The sequence below is a fragment of the Cladosporium halotolerans genome (genome assembly GCF_011745625.1).
Source record: "Cladosporium halotolerans strain TM138-S3 chromosome Unknown Sca4, whole genome shotgun sequence".
NCBI lineage: Eukaryota > Fungi > Ascomycota > Dothideomycetes > Cladosporiales > Cladosporiaceae > Cladosporium > Cladosporium halotolerans.
In genome coordinates this window covers 459,206-475,989 of record NW_027191455.1, presented here as the reverse complement: position 1 = coordinate 475,989, position 16,784 = coordinate 459,206, and the positions used below count along the sequence as shown (strand labels likewise).

The 16,784-nt window shown below is 52.5% G+C and overlaps 5 protein-coding genes across 5 annotated transcripts; 2 read left to right on the top strand and 3 right to left on the bottom strand.

Annotated features, from left to right (window-relative positions):
• Positions 1-42: 42 nt before the first annotated feature.
• WHR41_01629 (uncharacterized protein) lies at positions 43-1,711 on the top strand (the record flags this gene model as incomplete). The annotated part of the gene is made up of 2 exons (XM_069370235.1): positions 43-753; positions 821-1,711. 2 exons carry the CDS (start codon positions 43-45, stop codon positions 1,709-1,711), a joined length of 1,602 nt encoding a protein of 533 aa, XP_069232663.1.
• WHR41_01628 (uncharacterized protein) lies at positions 1,709-3,242 on the bottom strand. The gene is made up of 3 exons (XM_069370234.1): positions 3,075-3,242; positions 2,230-3,021; positions 1,709-2,169 (listed from the first exon to the last, which is right to left on the bottom strand). Exons 1-3 carry the CDS (start codon positions 3,080-3,082, stop codon positions 1,899-1,901), a joined length of 1,071 nt encoding a protein of 356 aa, XP_069232664.1. The 5' UTR covers positions 3,083-3,242; the 3' UTR covers positions 1,709-1,898.
• A 145-nt stretch (positions 3,243-3,387) lies between these two features.
• WHR41_01627 (uncharacterized protein) lies at positions 3,388-4,601 on the top strand. Its single transcript, XM_069370233.1, has 2 exons — positions 3,388-3,843; positions 3,899-4,601. Exons 1-2 carry the CDS (start codon positions 3,551-3,553, stop codon positions 4,434-4,436), a joined length of 831 nt encoding a protein of 276 aa, XP_069232661.1. The 5' UTR covers positions 3,388-3,550; the 3' UTR covers positions 4,437-4,601.
• A 237-nt stretch (positions 4,602-4,838) lies between these two features.
• On the bottom strand, positions 4,839-5,893 carry WHR41_01626 (uncharacterized protein). Its single transcript, XM_069370232.1, has 4 exons — positions 5,703-5,893; positions 5,499-5,648; positions 5,387-5,444; positions 4,839-5,321 (listed from the first exon to the last, which is right to left on the bottom strand). Exons 1-4 carry the CDS (start codon positions 5,853-5,855, stop codon positions 4,993-4,995), a joined length of 690 nt encoding a protein of 229 aa, XP_069232662.1. The 5' UTR covers positions 5,856-5,893; the 3' UTR covers positions 4,839-4,992.
• Positions 5,894-10,383: 4,490 nt separating this feature from the next.
• On the bottom strand, positions 10,384-16,112 carry WHR41_01625 (uncharacterized protein; the record flags this gene model as incomplete). Its single annotated transcript, XM_069370231.1, has 2 exons — positions 15,674-16,112; positions 10,384-15,618 (listed from the first exon to the last, which is right to left on the bottom strand). Exons 1-2 carry the CDS (start codon positions 16,106-16,108, stop codon positions 10,384-10,386), a joined length of 5,670 nt encoding a protein of 1,889 aa, XP_069232659.1. The 5' UTR covers positions 16,109-16,112.
• Between the last annotated feature and the right edge of the window lie 672 nt (positions 16,113-16,784).

Genomic DNA, 16,784 nt, shown 5'->3' with positions numbered 1-16,784 from the left:
GTCGTCGCATCAGCCAGCACTAAGAAGCGACTGGCACAAGAAATGGCTTCTGGCAATGCATTCGACAATCCGCGCAAGCGCCGGGCTGATGAAGTGCCGGCCGAAGCAGACGAGCATACTCCTGAATCTCATGAACAAACACCGAGTCCGCGCAAGAAGCTTCGCGCGGTCGAAACCGACCTGGGCGTGGACCCGATATCTCAACACTCACAACATTCTCGATTGAATATGGTCATTGACAACTCAAATTCAACAAAAACTGCAGGCAAGGGCGCTGAATCCGCTATACCGCTACCGCAGATCTTCAAGCAAGATCAGAAGAAACCTAAAAGGTTCAACATGATAGCCGCGTTCTGCGCGAACAACGAACTCCTTCTTCGCCTGACAAGCTGCCTCAACATCCCATCTCTCATCTCACTCTACGCCATCAGCAAAGGGTACCATCACCAGTTCAACTGCCACTACACGGCCCAAATCCTCGCCAATATGCGTACTTGGGCTCCCGGCTCTGAGCACACCTTCCCCTGGCGTTTCTACCAAAAGTACTGCTTGAAAGACCCAGTACAACGCCAACAAACGCGATGGGACGGCAAGGAAGACGGCGTCAGGAAGCCATTTGATGATTTGCGGGACGTGCCATCGCTCCGTTGGCTACAGTTCGTCGTCTTCCGCCACACCATCTGCGTCGACATCCTCATCCGCCTGGCCTCCTTCGGCCACCGTTGCCCGCCAGGAACTCTCGATGCCCTCAAGGTAACTTCACATCCCCAAGCACCATCCCTCCCGCATCCCCAAGCCCCAGCTAACACCCCCCTCCCAGCGCGCCTGGTTCATAATGGACCTCTCCACAACCGCCGACCGCATGCTCGCCATGCGCAGCACCTTCATCAGCTCACGCACCATCGAATTCCTGACTCTCCTCTTCCTCAAAATTGACATGCACTTCACGCACCCGCTCGGCCCCATCTACCCGGCCAACCACCCGGACACCTTCCGCTTCCCGCCGCGCCACGCGCTCAAGGGCTACGTCGGCTGCACGCTGCGCGAGACGCTGCTGGGCGAGCGCGGGCTCGTGCCGCTATGGCGCGTGCTGCGCGGCTGGGGCCCGGACCCCAACGAGCCCGCGATTCCGCTGCGCAGGCTCGACGTGCTGAAGTTGTGGGTCAGGCACTATTACGATCCGGGGCGCGAGGAGCCGGTGATGCCCGGGCTGTGGGTTATGGGCGTGCCGTTTGACGAAGTCGGGACCGTGCAGCGTAAGGGCACCGGGCAGGCGCTGAAGGTGCTGGATATGAGGGTTTTCAGGGAGATGTTTGCGCCAGGGACGGATTTTATGACTGGAGGGCCGGTTGAGGGGGATGACGACCAGCCGATCAAGACGGTGCATAAGGGGTTGGGGAGGCAAGCGCCTATGCTGGTACGTATCGATCAGTTGGTTATGAGGGAGAGCGTGAGGAGAGAGATGAAGTTGTGGGAGAACTGGGTTAGCATGATGCTTTGGGGTTGGTTTGATCCGATTGGAAGGCGCGTGCCGATTATGACGGTGGAGCAGATGTATAGGGTTCGCAAGGGGCTGCCGGCGCTGGAAGTGCCGAAAGGGACTGGGGCCGCCCAGAGTGGGCTTCAGGCCAAGGGAAACGGGCAGGCCAAAGACGCTGCTGCTGGCGCTGGCGATGAGGACGCAAAGGAAGATACTGATGGGAAGAAGTGAGATCAGGGCTTTTGCCACGTTCGGGGTACGTACTGCTCCTCAGCTGGGAGGAGCAACTTGCGTACGCTGCTACCGTTACTGCAGGTTGGGTCTAGCACGTGTAATGCGCCCTCCTGATCAATTAGGTAGCTACGAAGAAAAGAAAATGCTGTTCATGAAAAATATAGGTCGTGCAATCTCATCAACGCTAGTAGACTGTAGAATCCTCCGCATCCCATTCGGCCTTGTATACAACAGGCTTGATCTCGACACCATTCTCACCACTCGCAATCACTATACTGTTCCGAGGGATAAGATGCCATTCACTTTCCTTATAGGTGCTGGGCTCGCTGGCGATGATGATGTGCTTGCCGTGATCTTCGACGGCTTTGCCGGTGTAGCGGTTTGGCGTTGGGGCTCCGTCGGGGTTGTCGGGGTACTTGCGGTTCAAGGTTGTGCCGGCGGTGGTCGAGTAATATCTAGATCAAAAATGTCAAAAGGTACGATGGCAAAATCTTGAATAACATGAAACCACTCACAGTGATGGCGGCTCTTGCGTCTCGTGGTTTCTGAATCGACAAGCAACCATCTTCACGCCATCAGTCGCGCAGAGATTCAAACTATTCGGCTGCATCTTCGAGCCTAGCATGGCCTGTTGAAGCTCGAGAATCGTCGTCACGGTAGCATTCAGAGCAGTCGTCATTTGCTCCACGCTGTACTCGCGTTCCAAGGCGATCTCATCCTCGAAGTTCGTCAAGAAAGAGACGTAGAGTGCCGCCATATGTTCGCTGTCAGTGCCACCCTTGATCAGATGGTACGCAGCTTTACTCATCTTCTGGCAAAGCTCGAGTTTCAGAAGGGAGAAACTAGTAACAGCTCCGTTATGCATGAAGCTATGCCGTCCGAAGATGAAAGGATGGTTGTTGACGGGGACGATCGGTGTCCCACTGGCGGCCCGGATGTGAGCCATCAACACCCTCGTTTCCGTGTTGCTGCAGATCGATCGAAAGTTCAAGTCGTTTGCAGGAGGCTGAAGACTCTTGTACATCGCAGGTCTGAGGCCTTCTTTCTGCGTGCCATCGTTTGATTCGCCGGTATCGCCCCTTTCGAAGTCGGCATTAGATGATGTGTACCAGACGATGCCGACACCATCAATGTTATAGATCACATTGCGGGCAGTGATGAGATGGTCTTTGGAGATATCGCGAGGATCATGTGCCACCAGCCCAGGCAGGTAATGCTCATGAACTTGGTTGACAAGGGAATGCTTTGATGAGACAATGACATCCTCCAGAAGGCAAGGTTCTGTTGGTGAGATATACGCGAACCAGCTTTAATGTCTGTTAGCCGTAACTTCGTTCAGGTTGATCATTCTTTCGCTTACCGACACATTCTTAGGTTGCGCGACAGTCCAAAACTGGGGCAGGATGCTCAAAAAAACACTGGAAATGTGGATTGATTCAGTGGCGCTTGGGGGTCCGGCGGGTCTCTGCTATCGAATCTATTGTCTAAGAAATCCTCACATCAGCAGCAAGTATTACGTGTGCTATGAACAACGCCCTCTCTGCTATCTTAATCATGCGCTCCTGTCATGCGCTGCTTATCGGAGCAAGTATCAACCGAGGCAGGCGATCGCAACCAGTTCCCCAGCTTTCGGTAATCGCCGGCGCTAGCAATGGAGCTTGACCTCACTCGCCTGGGCCGACCAACTGTTTGGGTGAACCTGATTATTGGCAATATACACCCTTGCGGAGAGATCATAAGCGGCTTGTCAGTTGCCTGGGGGAACCTCAAGACACTACAGCGAACAAGAAAGCTCTCCTATCAGCACTACAGCTGTGCCTGCGAAGGTCTCCGACAATGTCCTCCGTTCCCATAGCCAACACCAAATCCACTCAACCAGCGAAGGGGATCCTACCATTCGATGCCCGACAATCGGACGCTATTAGACTCTATCCTTTGAGCAACTACACATTCGGAACGAAAGAGACACAACCCGAAGAGGATCCTTCAGTGAAAGACAGACTCCGGAGGCTCGAAGAATACTATGACAAGCATGGCATGCGGAGAACGGGCGAGGGCGTGCTAGTCTGCCATGAGCACAATCACCCTCACATCCTCATGCTACAGATCGCGAATGCCTTCTTCAAACTGTGGGTATCAATGCTAGAAGCTCGATACGTATGCGCTTAGCTAACCCAAACGCAGTCCCGGCGACTACATCGCGCACGACGTCGACGAAATCGAAGGCTTCAAGCAACGACTGAACGAGCGCCTCGCACCTACCGGCTCATTAAAAGAAACCTCAACAGAGAACGACTGGACCGTGCATTCGACCCTAGCACAGTGGTACCGTCCGAACAACGAGACCTTCATGTACCCGTACCTCCCGCCGCACTGCACACGCCCGAAAGAATGCAAGAAACTCTACCTGCTCCAATTGCCGCATAGCCGGGTCTTGAGCGTGCCGAAGAATATGAAGCTTCTGGCCGTGCCTTTGTTCGAGCTCTACGACAACACAGCGCGTTATGGACCCCAGCTGAGCGCAATTCCACACTACCTGAGCAGATTTAGGTGGGAGTTTGTTGACGAGGAGGATAATGTTGTGGCCTGGACACCGGGTGGTCCTGTGGACGAAAGAGTGAGAACGAAGATACTGGCGGGTGAAGAGGAAGTGTCACAAGAAGCGGAAGGAGCGGAGAACGGACACGCTGCCAAAGATGAGCAGATGGAGGAAGCCTCCTGAATGAAATGGTTTTGTTTGTCATGGAACTTTAGCAAGGAGTCTGGAGCAAATTTGCCGGATGGTGGTATTGAGCGATGGATGCGGGACATGGCTTGCCGACGACGGCAGCAAACTCACAAAAGTGCATAGCCCTTGGTCGAACAATAGACGATTTCGCGCTTCGAACCGCCTCAAGAGATGTCTTATGTCTTTCGCTCCTCGGTTGTACCACAATGTTTTGGCTTCCTCGCAGAATCCCCTTTCTGATCACCCAATCGATTGCCCACGCATCTCCTAGGCCAATTTGACACAACGGATCTCACGCCTCTTTGCGTTTTAGTTTTTGTTTGCTCCGTCTGACTCTCGTATCAGGCCACTGAACAATTACTCAATCGCCACAATGGAGCCTCGTGTGGCAAAGGATGTTTCCCACTGATGGTTTATTCTTGGTCTAAGTAACACTACAGGTCACGAAACAGTCTCCAGGACGAATCAAAAACACATCAACAAGCCCCCAGCTGGTCGTCGCAGACGATCACAGCCAAGTTCATCCCTGATATCGCTTATATCGATCCGTTTAGCACTCGCCAGCCTTCTCCGGCTCGCAGTCGCCGTTGCTCTTGTCGCAGCCCTCGTAGGCCTGGCACTGGGTCTTGGGGAAGCAGTTGTCGGAGTAGGTGGCCCTGTCGCCGAGGTTGGGGTTGATGCCCATGAGCTCGCCGCCGTCGACGGCGGTGACGCCGGTCATGCTGACGCTGCGGGCGCAGTTGTCCCTGCAGTTGCCGCAGGAACGGTAGACCTTGCCGTAGTCCTCGGCGTAGAAGTTCTCGATGTTCACGCTGCCGCAGCCGTTGTGCTGGATCACCTTGTCGTCGGCGTGGAAGGCACCGCCGCCGCTGATGTTGGCTGCTGGCGTGTTAGCGGCCGCTTTTCTCGTCTCTCGTCATTGCAGGGGAGTTGCTTGGACTTACCGGTACCGTCGCCCTTGATGGAGATGGCGTCCTCGCAGACGTCCTCGAACCAGACGTTCTGGAAGAGTTAGAAATAGTCATTCTCGTTGTCGATACCACGGCGTAGTCTCACCTCAAGGTTGCAGGAGCCAAGGCAGTAGACACCCTCGCCCTGGTCGGCACCGATGATGACGTTCTTCAGGGTCGCGCCGTCCTCGAGGACGAAGACGGTGTCAGCCTCACCGCCCTCACCCTGGCCACCGCAGGGAGTTCCACGGTCGTACTAGATGACAATGTCAGTGATTGGCCGACAAGAATGAGATGCATCGCGACATACAGTAACGAACTTGGCGTCGAAGGTCTCTCCTTCACCGATGTACTGAGGCTCATCCAAGGACTTCGAACCAGTCGAAGAAGGCATGGCGCCGTCAAGGCAGGCAAGGGTGGCAGGGAGAGCCGCGAGGAAAGTGATGAAGCTGGAGGAGTGCATCTTGAACGATAGTCGAAGAAGAGATGTGATGTGTCTTTTGTTGGAAGTGAAAGTTGCAAAGAAAAGAAGTTGTGGTTTTCTGGTCTAGGAGTCTCTTTGGAGGCGACGTCCTTGATCGTATATATACTGTTCGTCCCTCACGCCGTCGAAACAAACCCAGCTCGCCCAGCCAAACAGCATGTCACCGAGATCGTCACGACAATATGCATAGCATTGGCATCACAAAGTGCCCTTAGTGAGCACCACGTGCAGTGCCCTCGGTGAGACGCAGAAACACCATCCAGAGCGCTCGGCCAGAGCTACGCGAGGCCCGACATGAAACACTCCAGCTCGCGCGCAAGAAAGGGTATCGCGCGGTGTGTGATTTGTGGAGAAAAGGAGCAAGGGTCCATCTACATTTTAATGGGAGGGCTTCTGCAGTATGCAGGTGTCCGTCTTCCGTACCTGAGGGCCTACAGAGCCAAGCATCTGCTGCGCCACCCTTAGTGTCGTCGAAGCACCCTCCGACTCGGGCGGCCTTTGTTGCTTGGGCTAGAGGCCGTTCCGCCAAGTCGAACCGACTGCAGAAGCCCTACGCCGCTTCTGATACGGTTTGACTTGGCGGTGCGGCTCTACTCGTGGACAGAACACTGGCCGGGCGTTTGCATGTTTGCAGTTGATCGTCCTTGTGCAGAAGTTCGCGCCGAACTTTACGCATTAGGCGTTCACCTGACGAGATAGTCAACACATCGACTTACTTCGATCAGGCGCTACTGGGAATCGGACTTTTGATTGTTGCTCCATTGGGCAGGCACCCGGGCGTTGGGTTGCGACTTCATGTTGCACCTATCTGCAGTACTACTGAGGGGACATTAGACGTGTACTGCAGCGATGAGGTTTTGCAAATGATGATAACGATGATAAAAGGATTAGCAGCTATTTATGGTATAGCGCCGGATTAGCCTCTTAACGTGGTATTATCGCGTTCTTTAACGCGTAACGCGCGTCGCTACCGTGTAGCTATATAGCCGTGTTCGAGGTGTTATTATCTATAGATTTAAACCTCCTATTACTTCTTTTATTAGTTAATTAGGATGATAAAGAAGTATCTCTACTATGCCGCTACCGTCGCTACTACGTAGCGTAAAGGGATTACGAGAGGCGGTATTAGCAGTTAAGTAATTAGACCGAGCGCCGGTATAAGAAGATAACGAGGTATAGTAGTAATAAGCTATATAAAGTAAGGTACTATAATAATAATAACTACCGTCGCTCCTAGGTTCTCTAAAGACGAAATATACTAGCTTATCGTATACCTAAGGATCGAAGAGGTAGAATATAGGTTTCGTAATTAGCTAGATCCTATACTCGTAATCTATATATTACTCCGGAGGCTATATTATCCTACGTAATAGAGCGATCTTTATATAGTCTTCGGTCGGAGCCCTACTTTCTTATCTAATATATTTACCGATATAGTAGATTACCTTATTATTACGTTCGGAGATCTATTAGCGTAGTATCCGTAGCTAAGGTCGTATAGGTAGCTAACGCTATTCGCTAATATAATCTATAATACCGGAGGCCTATATAATATATAGGGTTTTATTAATAGTTACTTCTAGGATACCTTAAGGCCTACGAGAGGTTAGCGATTATAATACTTAAGGTACTATAAAGCGTATGGATTAAAGTTCTAGGCGATCGTAACGCCTAATAGCCTTATATACTCCCTTAAGGGTCCTTAAAGCGGTAAAGATAACGACTAGGCGATATTTAGAGGGAGCCGTATCGATCGTCGTATACGTAGGCTAATAGGATCGTACGTTAAAGGGCGCTACGAGCGGTTATATCTATACGGTAATCTAGCCTACTATAGTAGCTTTAGTACTATAGTGCCCTTTAGCTACGGTATTAGTCGTCGTAATCTACTACCTAAATAGAAGTAGTTTAATAGGTTACTAGCGAAGTATTAGATTAGTATAGAGTATATATTTAGCGAGTCGTTTTAGAGGTAGACGTATATAGCGTTTCGGAAGGGCCTACGGCTTAGTTCGTAAGCGGTTAGGACGTTCTTTAAGGTAGCGGTATTACTAAATAACTACGCGGCGTATATAAGAAGGAATTAGACCTTAAGGAAGTATAATTATTTGCTACTAAGTCTTAAAGAGTACCTCTTACCTACTTAGCGTTAAAGGATAAGCCTTACGTAATAATCCTTACTAAAAATTATATAAGATCCTACTACCTAGCTCTAACTCTTATAGAACCTATATATCTTCTTACTTATTTAATAACCTTCGATCTATAGAGCGGGAGCGTCCGTAGATCGTATCTTAAGTATTCGATATCAAGGTTACGCTTCTAATAGTATAGCTCTATAAGTAATCTACCTTCTAGAATAGGATTTAAGCTAAAGGAAGTAGTAGTAGTTATATAGAAGACGTTTTATTTTAAAGGAGATTCGTTAATAGATAGCTAAGTAATATAATATCCTAATTAAGGCTAAAATCGCGTACTAGGTTACTAAATTCGTTAACCGTGGATCGATTAAAGGAGTTATATACGCGGTAAGCTCCTCTACCTCTACCTCTACTACTACTACTACTACTACTACTACGACCCTACTATAGATACTCTAGCCGCTCTATTATCGTATTAAGCTTCTACTCTAACGCCTTAAACCGCTTCTCGCTAGCCTCTTTAGTCTCTTTATCGTTCTTACGCTACCTCTTTATAGTTAATTTAAAGATTTAGTTAACCTACTTATAACGACGTATATTTATCTCTACTACGCTTGTTATACTACTACTACTTCGCGACGATAGCCTCTTAGATAGCCGCGGCCTTACCTTACTACCTAGTACCTCCTTATTATTATTACCTAGCGCGATAGGATTCTTATCGTCGTTACTACTCTTTTTAAAGTTATCCTTTAAAGGTACGCTTATAGGGCCCTATTATAGCTCCTTATTACTTATTCTCCTTATTATATTACGCTACGTAACCTTAGAGGCGTTTATATCCTTTTAACGAGTACGCTATCGCTCCTTATCCTTCTCCTACTGACGGATCTCTATATCGCGTAGTTTAATCTACTCTACTATAGTCTACTATAGGTCGGTTTTATTCTCTATACCTAATCCGGACGCCTCTTTATTAAAGATCTTACGCTATTACCTCTTAAGCTATAGTACGACTACTTATAATAAAGGTAATAGCCTACTAAGAGACGCTTTAAAATCGGCTATTACGACCTCCTAGTACTCTTTATTACTTCTACTACTATAGCGTATCTCTATATAGCTAAGCGTAATACGTATAAAGGCGTCCTTCTACGTATTAGTAAGATTAGGAAGGTAGTTAGTATCCCTTCTTAGTGACGCGGATAGAACCTACTACGAGGTGGTATACCGCGAGGTTAATCGAGCTAGTATAGGAGTTACTAACTATGATAATAGGGCGGATAACGACGTAGGGGTCGCTAGCGGTAGGACTAGCGGCGGTAGTATTAACTCCTATTGCTACTATAATATACGCGACGACGGTAACGGATCTAGAGGCTTTATAGCGTTTTATTATCACTATCTGCTAGATCTATAGGATAACTACTACTACTACTACTACTAAGAATACTATACTACTACTAACGCCTACGGTTAGGATCTCTTAGTAGCTATACCTCTTTCAGAAACCTTATCGCGATAAGGTTTAACCTTATCGCGATGATAAAACCAAGCGCTAAAGGCTATATTATGGATCTAACTATGCCTAATCCGAATAATATTGCAAACCTCATTGCAAAACCTCATCGCTGCAGTACACGTCTATTTAGCGGCTCCAAAAGTCGCTATTCGACCGCTCATCTAGATAATGGAAAAGCGGGAGCGTTGGGAGCCGTTTGAGCGGAAAATCGGTTTGTTCGTCGAAGGTACATAGATTGTCAGAGTGTAACACCCATGCAAAGTATACACATACGCCACGATCGTACCCAAACTCCTCAGACGTCATCCGCTACGAGTCAGGCCAACGCCCACGTGTCGGACGATGCAAAGTCTCTGCTTGACCAACAGAAACATTGTCACGGAGCATCTCAGCTGAGAAGCAGGTAAAGCAAGAATCCTTCTCCTGCATACAGTCCTAAGGTACCGATACACGTACATAGTACACGCGCACAGCGAGCAAAGAGCAAGAGAAAGCACGAGCAAGGTCCTGGGAAAAAAAAAGCCATTTGTTCCCATTTCCGTTTCTTCCCACCACAGAAAACGGAGGGTATAATAGATACTGCGCCCTGGTTTTTTGAGAGACCATTGAGCTAGCTGAACTGGCTCAGTCCGTCCAGATGAGTGCATTTCCGCGTCGTCCATGGAAGGTCTCGTTCCATCTTCTGATCGATAGCAAAGTAAAATAGGAAAAGAAAAAGGATTTATTTAAAATCAAAAGCCAGAGAATCAGAAGCATAGAAAAAAAAGCCGTCCACGAAGCGATTCTCCCCTCGCAATCATATTTCGTACATGTTGTTGTTGGTGTCGTGAGCGAGGCGACCCATTCACGAACTCTGCGCGGCATCCTTGACGTCGACCTCCGGCTCAGAAGCGCTCTCATCCGGGCGAGGGCCATCCGCGTCAGCGGCAGAGGGCAACTCAGTCGTAGCCACGGGAGGAGCATCGGCCATGACAGCGTCGCGGTCCCCATTCTGCGCCGTGAGCTGGGGATCCATGTTCGAATCTTGCGCGAAAGACCCAGCCGGGTCCTCGGTGGAGGCGTGGACAACGGCATCAGGGTCCTTCTCTTTAACATCGTTCGCACCGTCCAGGCCCACGGCGTCGTGGTCAACAAGGTCGGCAAAGACGTCGTTCATCCCCAGGCCTCCGGCGTCTTGCTGGCTGCCGCCGAAGCCGGGGCTTTGCAGGCCGGCCTGAGCGAGACTCGCCAAGCCGCTCGCGTGGGCGCCGGAAGTGCGCGGGCTCTCGAACAGGCCCATGCCCATGCCCATGCCCATCATGCCGCCGCGGGCCATCGGGGGATATTCGCTCTCGGGAGAGGTAACGGTGGGCTTGAAGTCAGCGGCGCCGCTTGTGTGGGCGTCGGGGCTGTCGAACATATTGGCCGTGCCGAAGTTCGGAGAGGGAGGAGAGTTGTGGCCGCCGAACTGAGGCGCTGGAGAGAAGGTTGCGGGCGATGCAAGGCGAGGTTGGTGAAGCGATGGGCTACCACCGTTGCCGCCATTTGAGGGCGAAGCGCCAGCGTTAGAGAACATGCTCTGCTCCCTGAACGCCGAGCCAGGGCCCGACGAGCCGACAGGTGAGGGCTTGTGATTGATGTCGTAACCAAAAGCGGGCATATGCGGTAGCGTGGCCATGCGAGCAGTGAACGTCTCGATGTCGTCAGGGATATTAGGGTCTTCGCTGAGCAGACGCCGCATCTTGTCGAGCTTCTCTCTGTTCATGTGCGGCTCCGCAGCAAGCATCTTCTGGGCGACCGGGATGCTAGCAAGATTGCCCAGAACCTGAATGGCAAGCGCGGTAAGACCTGGCTTAGGGGCGGCTTGGAAGGTCCCGAGCGTAGCACCTTGGAGCGGATTCGGCGCTGGCGACGACGAGCCAGTACCCGCTGGCTGCAGGGGAAGCTGGTTCTTACCGAAAGCCTCAGAGGCTTTCCGACGCGCAATATGGGGCTTGATCTTGTATTGCTGCGGGAGGTCGTCGGGATTAGTGATGCCAAGCTGGGCCATGATCTTTTGCTGCTTGGTCGGACGGGGCTTGCGTGTCGAAGAGGACGCTTCGATGAGTGGCGGCGGTTCCGGCGCGACGGGTGCCCATTTGTGCAGCTCCTGGCGAAGATAGTTCGTCTCGTAAGCGAGCAGGATGTCTGCACCCTCAACCTTGCGCAAGTGGAAGCGCAGCGTACCAACTTCTTCGCCCGAGGTTACGATAGGGTTGATATAGGGCCTTAAGAAGTCGCGGAATGCCTGGCCGGCATCGCAAAGGCTCGCAAGCGTTGCTTCTTCTTCCGGTTGGAATGGTAGAGTGAGAAGCTCCTCTTGCCAGGCTTGCAAATCCTCAAGCTTCGGTCTCGCAGCATCGCGTGGAATCTTGACGCGCCAGTCGCAGATCGGGCATGTATACTTGTCGTCTTCCTTCACCTTGCCTCGGGCGATCTTCAGACACTTGCCGTGGTACCACTCGTGGCACAGCTCGCACTCAATCATCATGCCAGCTTCCGGACGTCGACAGACACAGAAAACATCCCTACTAGAGTTGCTTCCGTCCGTCAACCTGTCCATACCATCCGCTGTGGGGCTATTGGCGCGTGAAGAGGGCTCAACAGGTCCGCGAGGTGTATCGGCAAGATCGAAGCAAGCGACATTGCGCTCGTTGACGATGTCCATATGTTGTCCAAGAATGTGAAGAGGTGCATTGGCCTTGCCGAACAGCTTCTTGCCGCGCCTCATCCAGTCTTCGTGCCGCTTCTGTTCCTTCTCCAGGTCGATCGTGCCTTGCGGTTTGCTCTGCAGCTCCTCGAGAGTCTGCATGACGTCTCGCACCTCGCGGTAGAACGGGCGCTTGCGGAAGTCGGGATCCTTGGTGCGATCTAACAGATGCACAATCCTTTCTTGCACCTCTCGCTGCTTGCGGAGAATGTTGTCCACGCGTGCCAAAGTTTCCGCGTTTACGGGCAGCGTGATGGCTTGTCTCGAGAGCGCGTCGAGCTGCTGGTAATGCACGTGCTCGACAGCCATCAACTCACTTGCCTTCTGCTCCCATAGCTCACCCTGAGCGATGTGCTCACGGAAGAAGAGAATATCCGCATTTGTCTCGGGCACGCCGATCTCAAGACCGGCTTGGATGAACTTGGCGATGTCGCCAAGAGTGTTATCCTGGCGCATAGTCTCAGGGTTCGGCCTCTTTGCACGCGCCTCGTCGTCCCAGCGAAGCCTTTTGAGCAGAGACTCGAGCTGATCAATCTCTGGAATATCGACATGAAACTCTTTGCCGCGCTGCACCAACTCCTCGAACTCCTCCGTGGTCTTCGTGCGAATGTTCGCAAGGGCATCAGCCGCGTCGCGTTGGAACTCTTTGATATTCTCCGACCGCTCGCGAAGAGTGTTAATCTCCTGGCAGTCGAAAGAAATCTCATCGGCCTTGGCGAGAAGCCTGTGAATCTTGTCCACATTGCGAAGCTCCTTTTCGCGCTCCTCCTGCTCTGCCGCTTGCGACTTGCCCTTCCGCCAGACTTTCTCGCTTTTGCGTCGGTTCTGCTGCTTGCGAGTGATGTAGCTAGTGGCTTCCTCGACCCACTCATTGCACCGCTCGACGAAGCGTTTCAGGTCCGTAAGCTGCGGCAGGTCGTAATGGATCCTCTCCCCTTCTGCGAGGAGAGTGCGCAAGTGCTTCAGAGAGGGCCTTGGATTCTCGTCAAGCTCGGCGTCGACCTTAGCGGCCCAGACTTCCGGGATGTTCGCCTTCTCTACGACCTTGCGCACAGTCGTCTCGAGCTTCGCATCCGTCATGCGGTAGCACAGCTGGTGCTCCCCCGATTGGCCAGAATAACGCTCTGTCTCGGACGCGTCACAGCACTCGAAGTGGCCCGCATGCAAGAGACACATGACCTTGCCCGTCTTCGTACAGACGACGCGTGACAGGAAGCAGTAACATTTGCAGAACGTGCAGATGATCTCTTCCTCTTCCGTTTCGGGGTTGATGATCTCCGCGGGCTTCTGGTATCTTGGTCCTGTGTAGGCCTCGCCAGTCGTCGACACAGCTTCGGCCTCCTCCGGCTCGAGGAAGAATTTCCGGGCATACATCTCATTCTCACGCATCCGCTCTAAAGCAGGACCTAGCCACTTGGCAGTGGTAATGGAGTACGGGCCAGAAGCAGCTGTGAGCAGCATCTCATCGTGCGAAAAGCAAGGTTGCTTGCGAAATGCACGCAGCCGTCTGATGCCCTCCTCTCCAAAAGGCTCCCAATCAGCTGGAGCGAAGTTGACCGCCTCGTTGACGTTGAAACCGTGATTAAAGCCTGCATGATACGCCTTGGGGAAGGTGATGACGAATTGCCCGGCATGTTGATCGATCGCGTAGACTTGTACACCTGCTTGTCGCAGCTTCTCCGGCTTCGCAAGAGTGACTAGCTGGAACAAAATGTCCGGTTGGTTCTCGAAAAGCTCAGGCATCTCGTTACGCATAGCGAGCTCGAACTTCTCGGTGTCCGCACCTGGAATTCCGTACCACGTCTTGGTCTCGCCGATGTGCTGATAATTCACAGAGTATGCGAAGTGATCCTCATTGTGCCAGCAGAACGTCGAGAAAACCATGCCGACGTACAGCCAGGGAATTGTCATACCAGAGACGTCAGATTTGACATGGCGGAACAGGCTGTCCTTATCAAGGGGCCAGATGTTCAAATTCCAAGGGTCGGTCGAGTATGGATCTCTCGGCTGCTTCTCAATGGTTGGGAATCCGCTACCATGCGTTGTCGAGTGTATATCCGCGCCGTACTCGACTTCGACAGTATCGGTGTGATCGTCCACCAATCTCCAGAACTCGCGCTCAACGTCCTGTTCGTCCAGAGTGCGTTTGTGTTCGTTGAAAGGGGTGTATTGACGAGGAAGATTCGCGAAATGGTTCTGTTTGAACTCGTTCGCTTTCCGTAGGAAGCCGGCAAGGGAATAGACGTCGCCATCCTCGAAGCCATATTCGTTGTTTCCGACCAGACAGCGCGGACAGATCCAACCGTTAGATGGCGCACTCTTGACGGGGGGATCGAGACAGTACGTATGCCACGCCTGATCGCATTCCTCGCAGGTGAGTCGCTTTCCAGGTTCGTCGGGCTTACCGCAACCTTCGCAAACTTCGCCTGGTTGGTACTCGCTTCGCTCCCTCATAGGTTGAGGCCGTGACGCTCCCATTCGTGAATGGATCATGTTGCTCCCTGCAATCACCGGCGTATCCCGCTTCAACCGCTTGCTACGGCGACCGAATGCATCGGTTTCTTCAGGCGTCAAATCGCCGTGCTGCCGTTTGATTGCGGCGACACCGTTTGCTGCAGGCCCACCAGTTGAGTTACCATTCACCGCGGGCGGTGTCTGGATCGGAGTCGAAGGTGTCCCAGGATTTGAACGTGGGATGCCGCCATGACCGTTGACCGAAGTGAAGCCTGGCGTCGGAGATTGTGTGTTGACCGCGGTGAAGCCTCCACCAACGTTGACTGGAGTAAAGCCTGTCGTGCTGGCGGGACGAGATGGTTCTGGCCTCTCGGTCGCCGCTTGAGGGCTTTGACCCCAGATCGAAGCGTTCAGAGAATTCGACGCTTGAACCGCGGGGGTCTCTTGCTTGATTTCCAGAGGTGTTCCACCCTGGGGCTTCTTGGCGGGTGATGGTCCTGGCGAGGGAGTGAAAGGCCCGCCATTCATCATTTCTAGATGTTGTTGAACGCCAGGCTTTGCTAGACGCAGGTACTCCTCATAGGGGAGGAGCCATTTCTGGTAGGAGTTCTTGAGAGATGTGGAAAGAGAAGACATGATCTTGCCGCTGTAGCCGAGATCACGGCCAACCTCAGCCCATCTCTTCGCTTTGCAGACGGTGTCAAAGCCACCTTTGCGCTCAACGGTCTTTTTGAGACGGTACAAGTCTAGTGGTCTTTTGTCGACACTGGGAAAGCGATTTAAAGAGTGACCGTTCTGCTTGTGGAACTTCGCGAGCTGGTCAAGATAGTCGTGGCTGACGCGATTGCCGCCTTCAACGGAGTTCAGCTCCTGTCGCCGTGTGCGAAAATGGAAACGCTGCAGCGATTGTGTTAGCATATAACCCTAAAAGTTTCCATACACCAATTCATACCTCCGTATTGATAGCAAGAGTTGGATTCCAGCTGTCGGGAGGAATGATCTTGCAGATTCCATATTTGCTTCCCTCAGGACTAATCTTGCGCATATATTCCATCGGATCGCGAAACTCTTCCTCGGTCGGTCTGAAAGTCGGCGCGTCGGAAATGCCGAACAGACGATTCTTCTTGGGCTCATCGCTGGGTTGACGCGGCTGGCCTCTTCGTGGCACTGTAGACAGGTCCAAGGCCTCAGCCCGCCTTGCGCTGAGCGGTATCGAGTGGTTGTTGCCCGACGGCGGTCCATTTAATGTGCCAGGCGCGGACACTATGGGAGTCTTCCCTTTGGCGCTGGAGATGTTCGGTGTAGCCATAGGGCTCGCACGCATGCCACCTGGCGTCGCCATCGCAGGGAAAGTGTGCGTTCCCTCAGCCATTGAAGGTACTGCCATCTCTGCAATGCAGTGGGCGCAAAGGCCCAGGAGAATTGTGTTCTCTCAAGACACTGTAGCGGTGGCAGAGGGCGCCGTTCGCAGCGTTGTTCGTTGGCGACGCAGTGCGCAGTCGCAGATGTCGGCCAGCCGCGACGGGATCTATGCGGCTCGGCTGCGCGTGAGCGATATTGACTGGGTATAGGCTCGGGCGGGGGGATGTGTCGATTGTACGGTTCGGGAACGCGACGTGACTGGCAGCCCGGCGGCGACAGCACGATGTCGATGGATACGGTGTGGGCGAAGGAGCGGCGGAGGTGGGTTGCAGGGTGGAGGAGCGAGGCACCGGCGATGCGATGCTGGTCGCTTGACGGCCTCCAGGCTTTGAGTCCGCTTACATGGGCACGCTAGACCGCGCTAAACCGGATGGGGCGACTGTGCTGGATGCAACGTTCCAAATACAGGATATCACGCGAAATATGGTGGTGGTTTGACCTGATGGAGTAGAAAAGCGTGAATGGTGATAGACGTCTGCCTTTCAACGGGACAGACTGTGACTTGGTATCTCCCTGGCCGAAAGATCGTCCCACGCACAGTGTGGAGTGAGGCAGCTCCTCGGCTTCGAGAAGGCAGCGAGGCAGGCCTGAAGTCAGAACATCGGCCGCCAAGCCGCGCTAGTCCGGGCCCATCGAAGCAG

Excerpts from the sequence above, each read along its gene's own strand:
- WHR41_01628 (XM_069370234.1), bottom strand. Across the intron at positions 2,170-2,229 it reads ACGCAAGAGCCGCCATCACT|ATATTACTCGACCACCGCCG; the intron begins GTGAGTGGTTTC and ends TTTTTGATCTAG.
- WHR41_01627 (XM_069370233.1), top strand. The coding sequence starts at position 3,551 with ATGTCCTCCGTTCCCATAGCCAACACCAAATCCACTCAACCAGCGAAG. Across the intron at positions 3,844-3,898 it reads GCGAATGCCTTCTTCAAACT|TCCCGGCGACTACATCGCGC; the intron begins GTGGGTATCAAT and ends ACCCAAACGCAG.
- WHR41_01626 (XM_069370232.1), bottom strand. The coding sequence starts at position 5,855 with ATGCACTCCTCCAGCTTCATCACTTTCCTCGCGGCTCTCCCTGCCACC. Across the intron at positions 5,445-5,498 it reads TTGGCTCCTGCAACCTTGAG|AACGTCTGGTTCGAGGACGT; the intron begins GTGAGACTACGC and ends TAACTCTTCCAG. Across the intron at positions 5,322-5,386 it reads CATCAAGGGCGACGGTACCG|CCAACATCAGCGGCGGCGGT; the intron begins GTAAGTCCAAGC and ends ACACGCCAGCAG.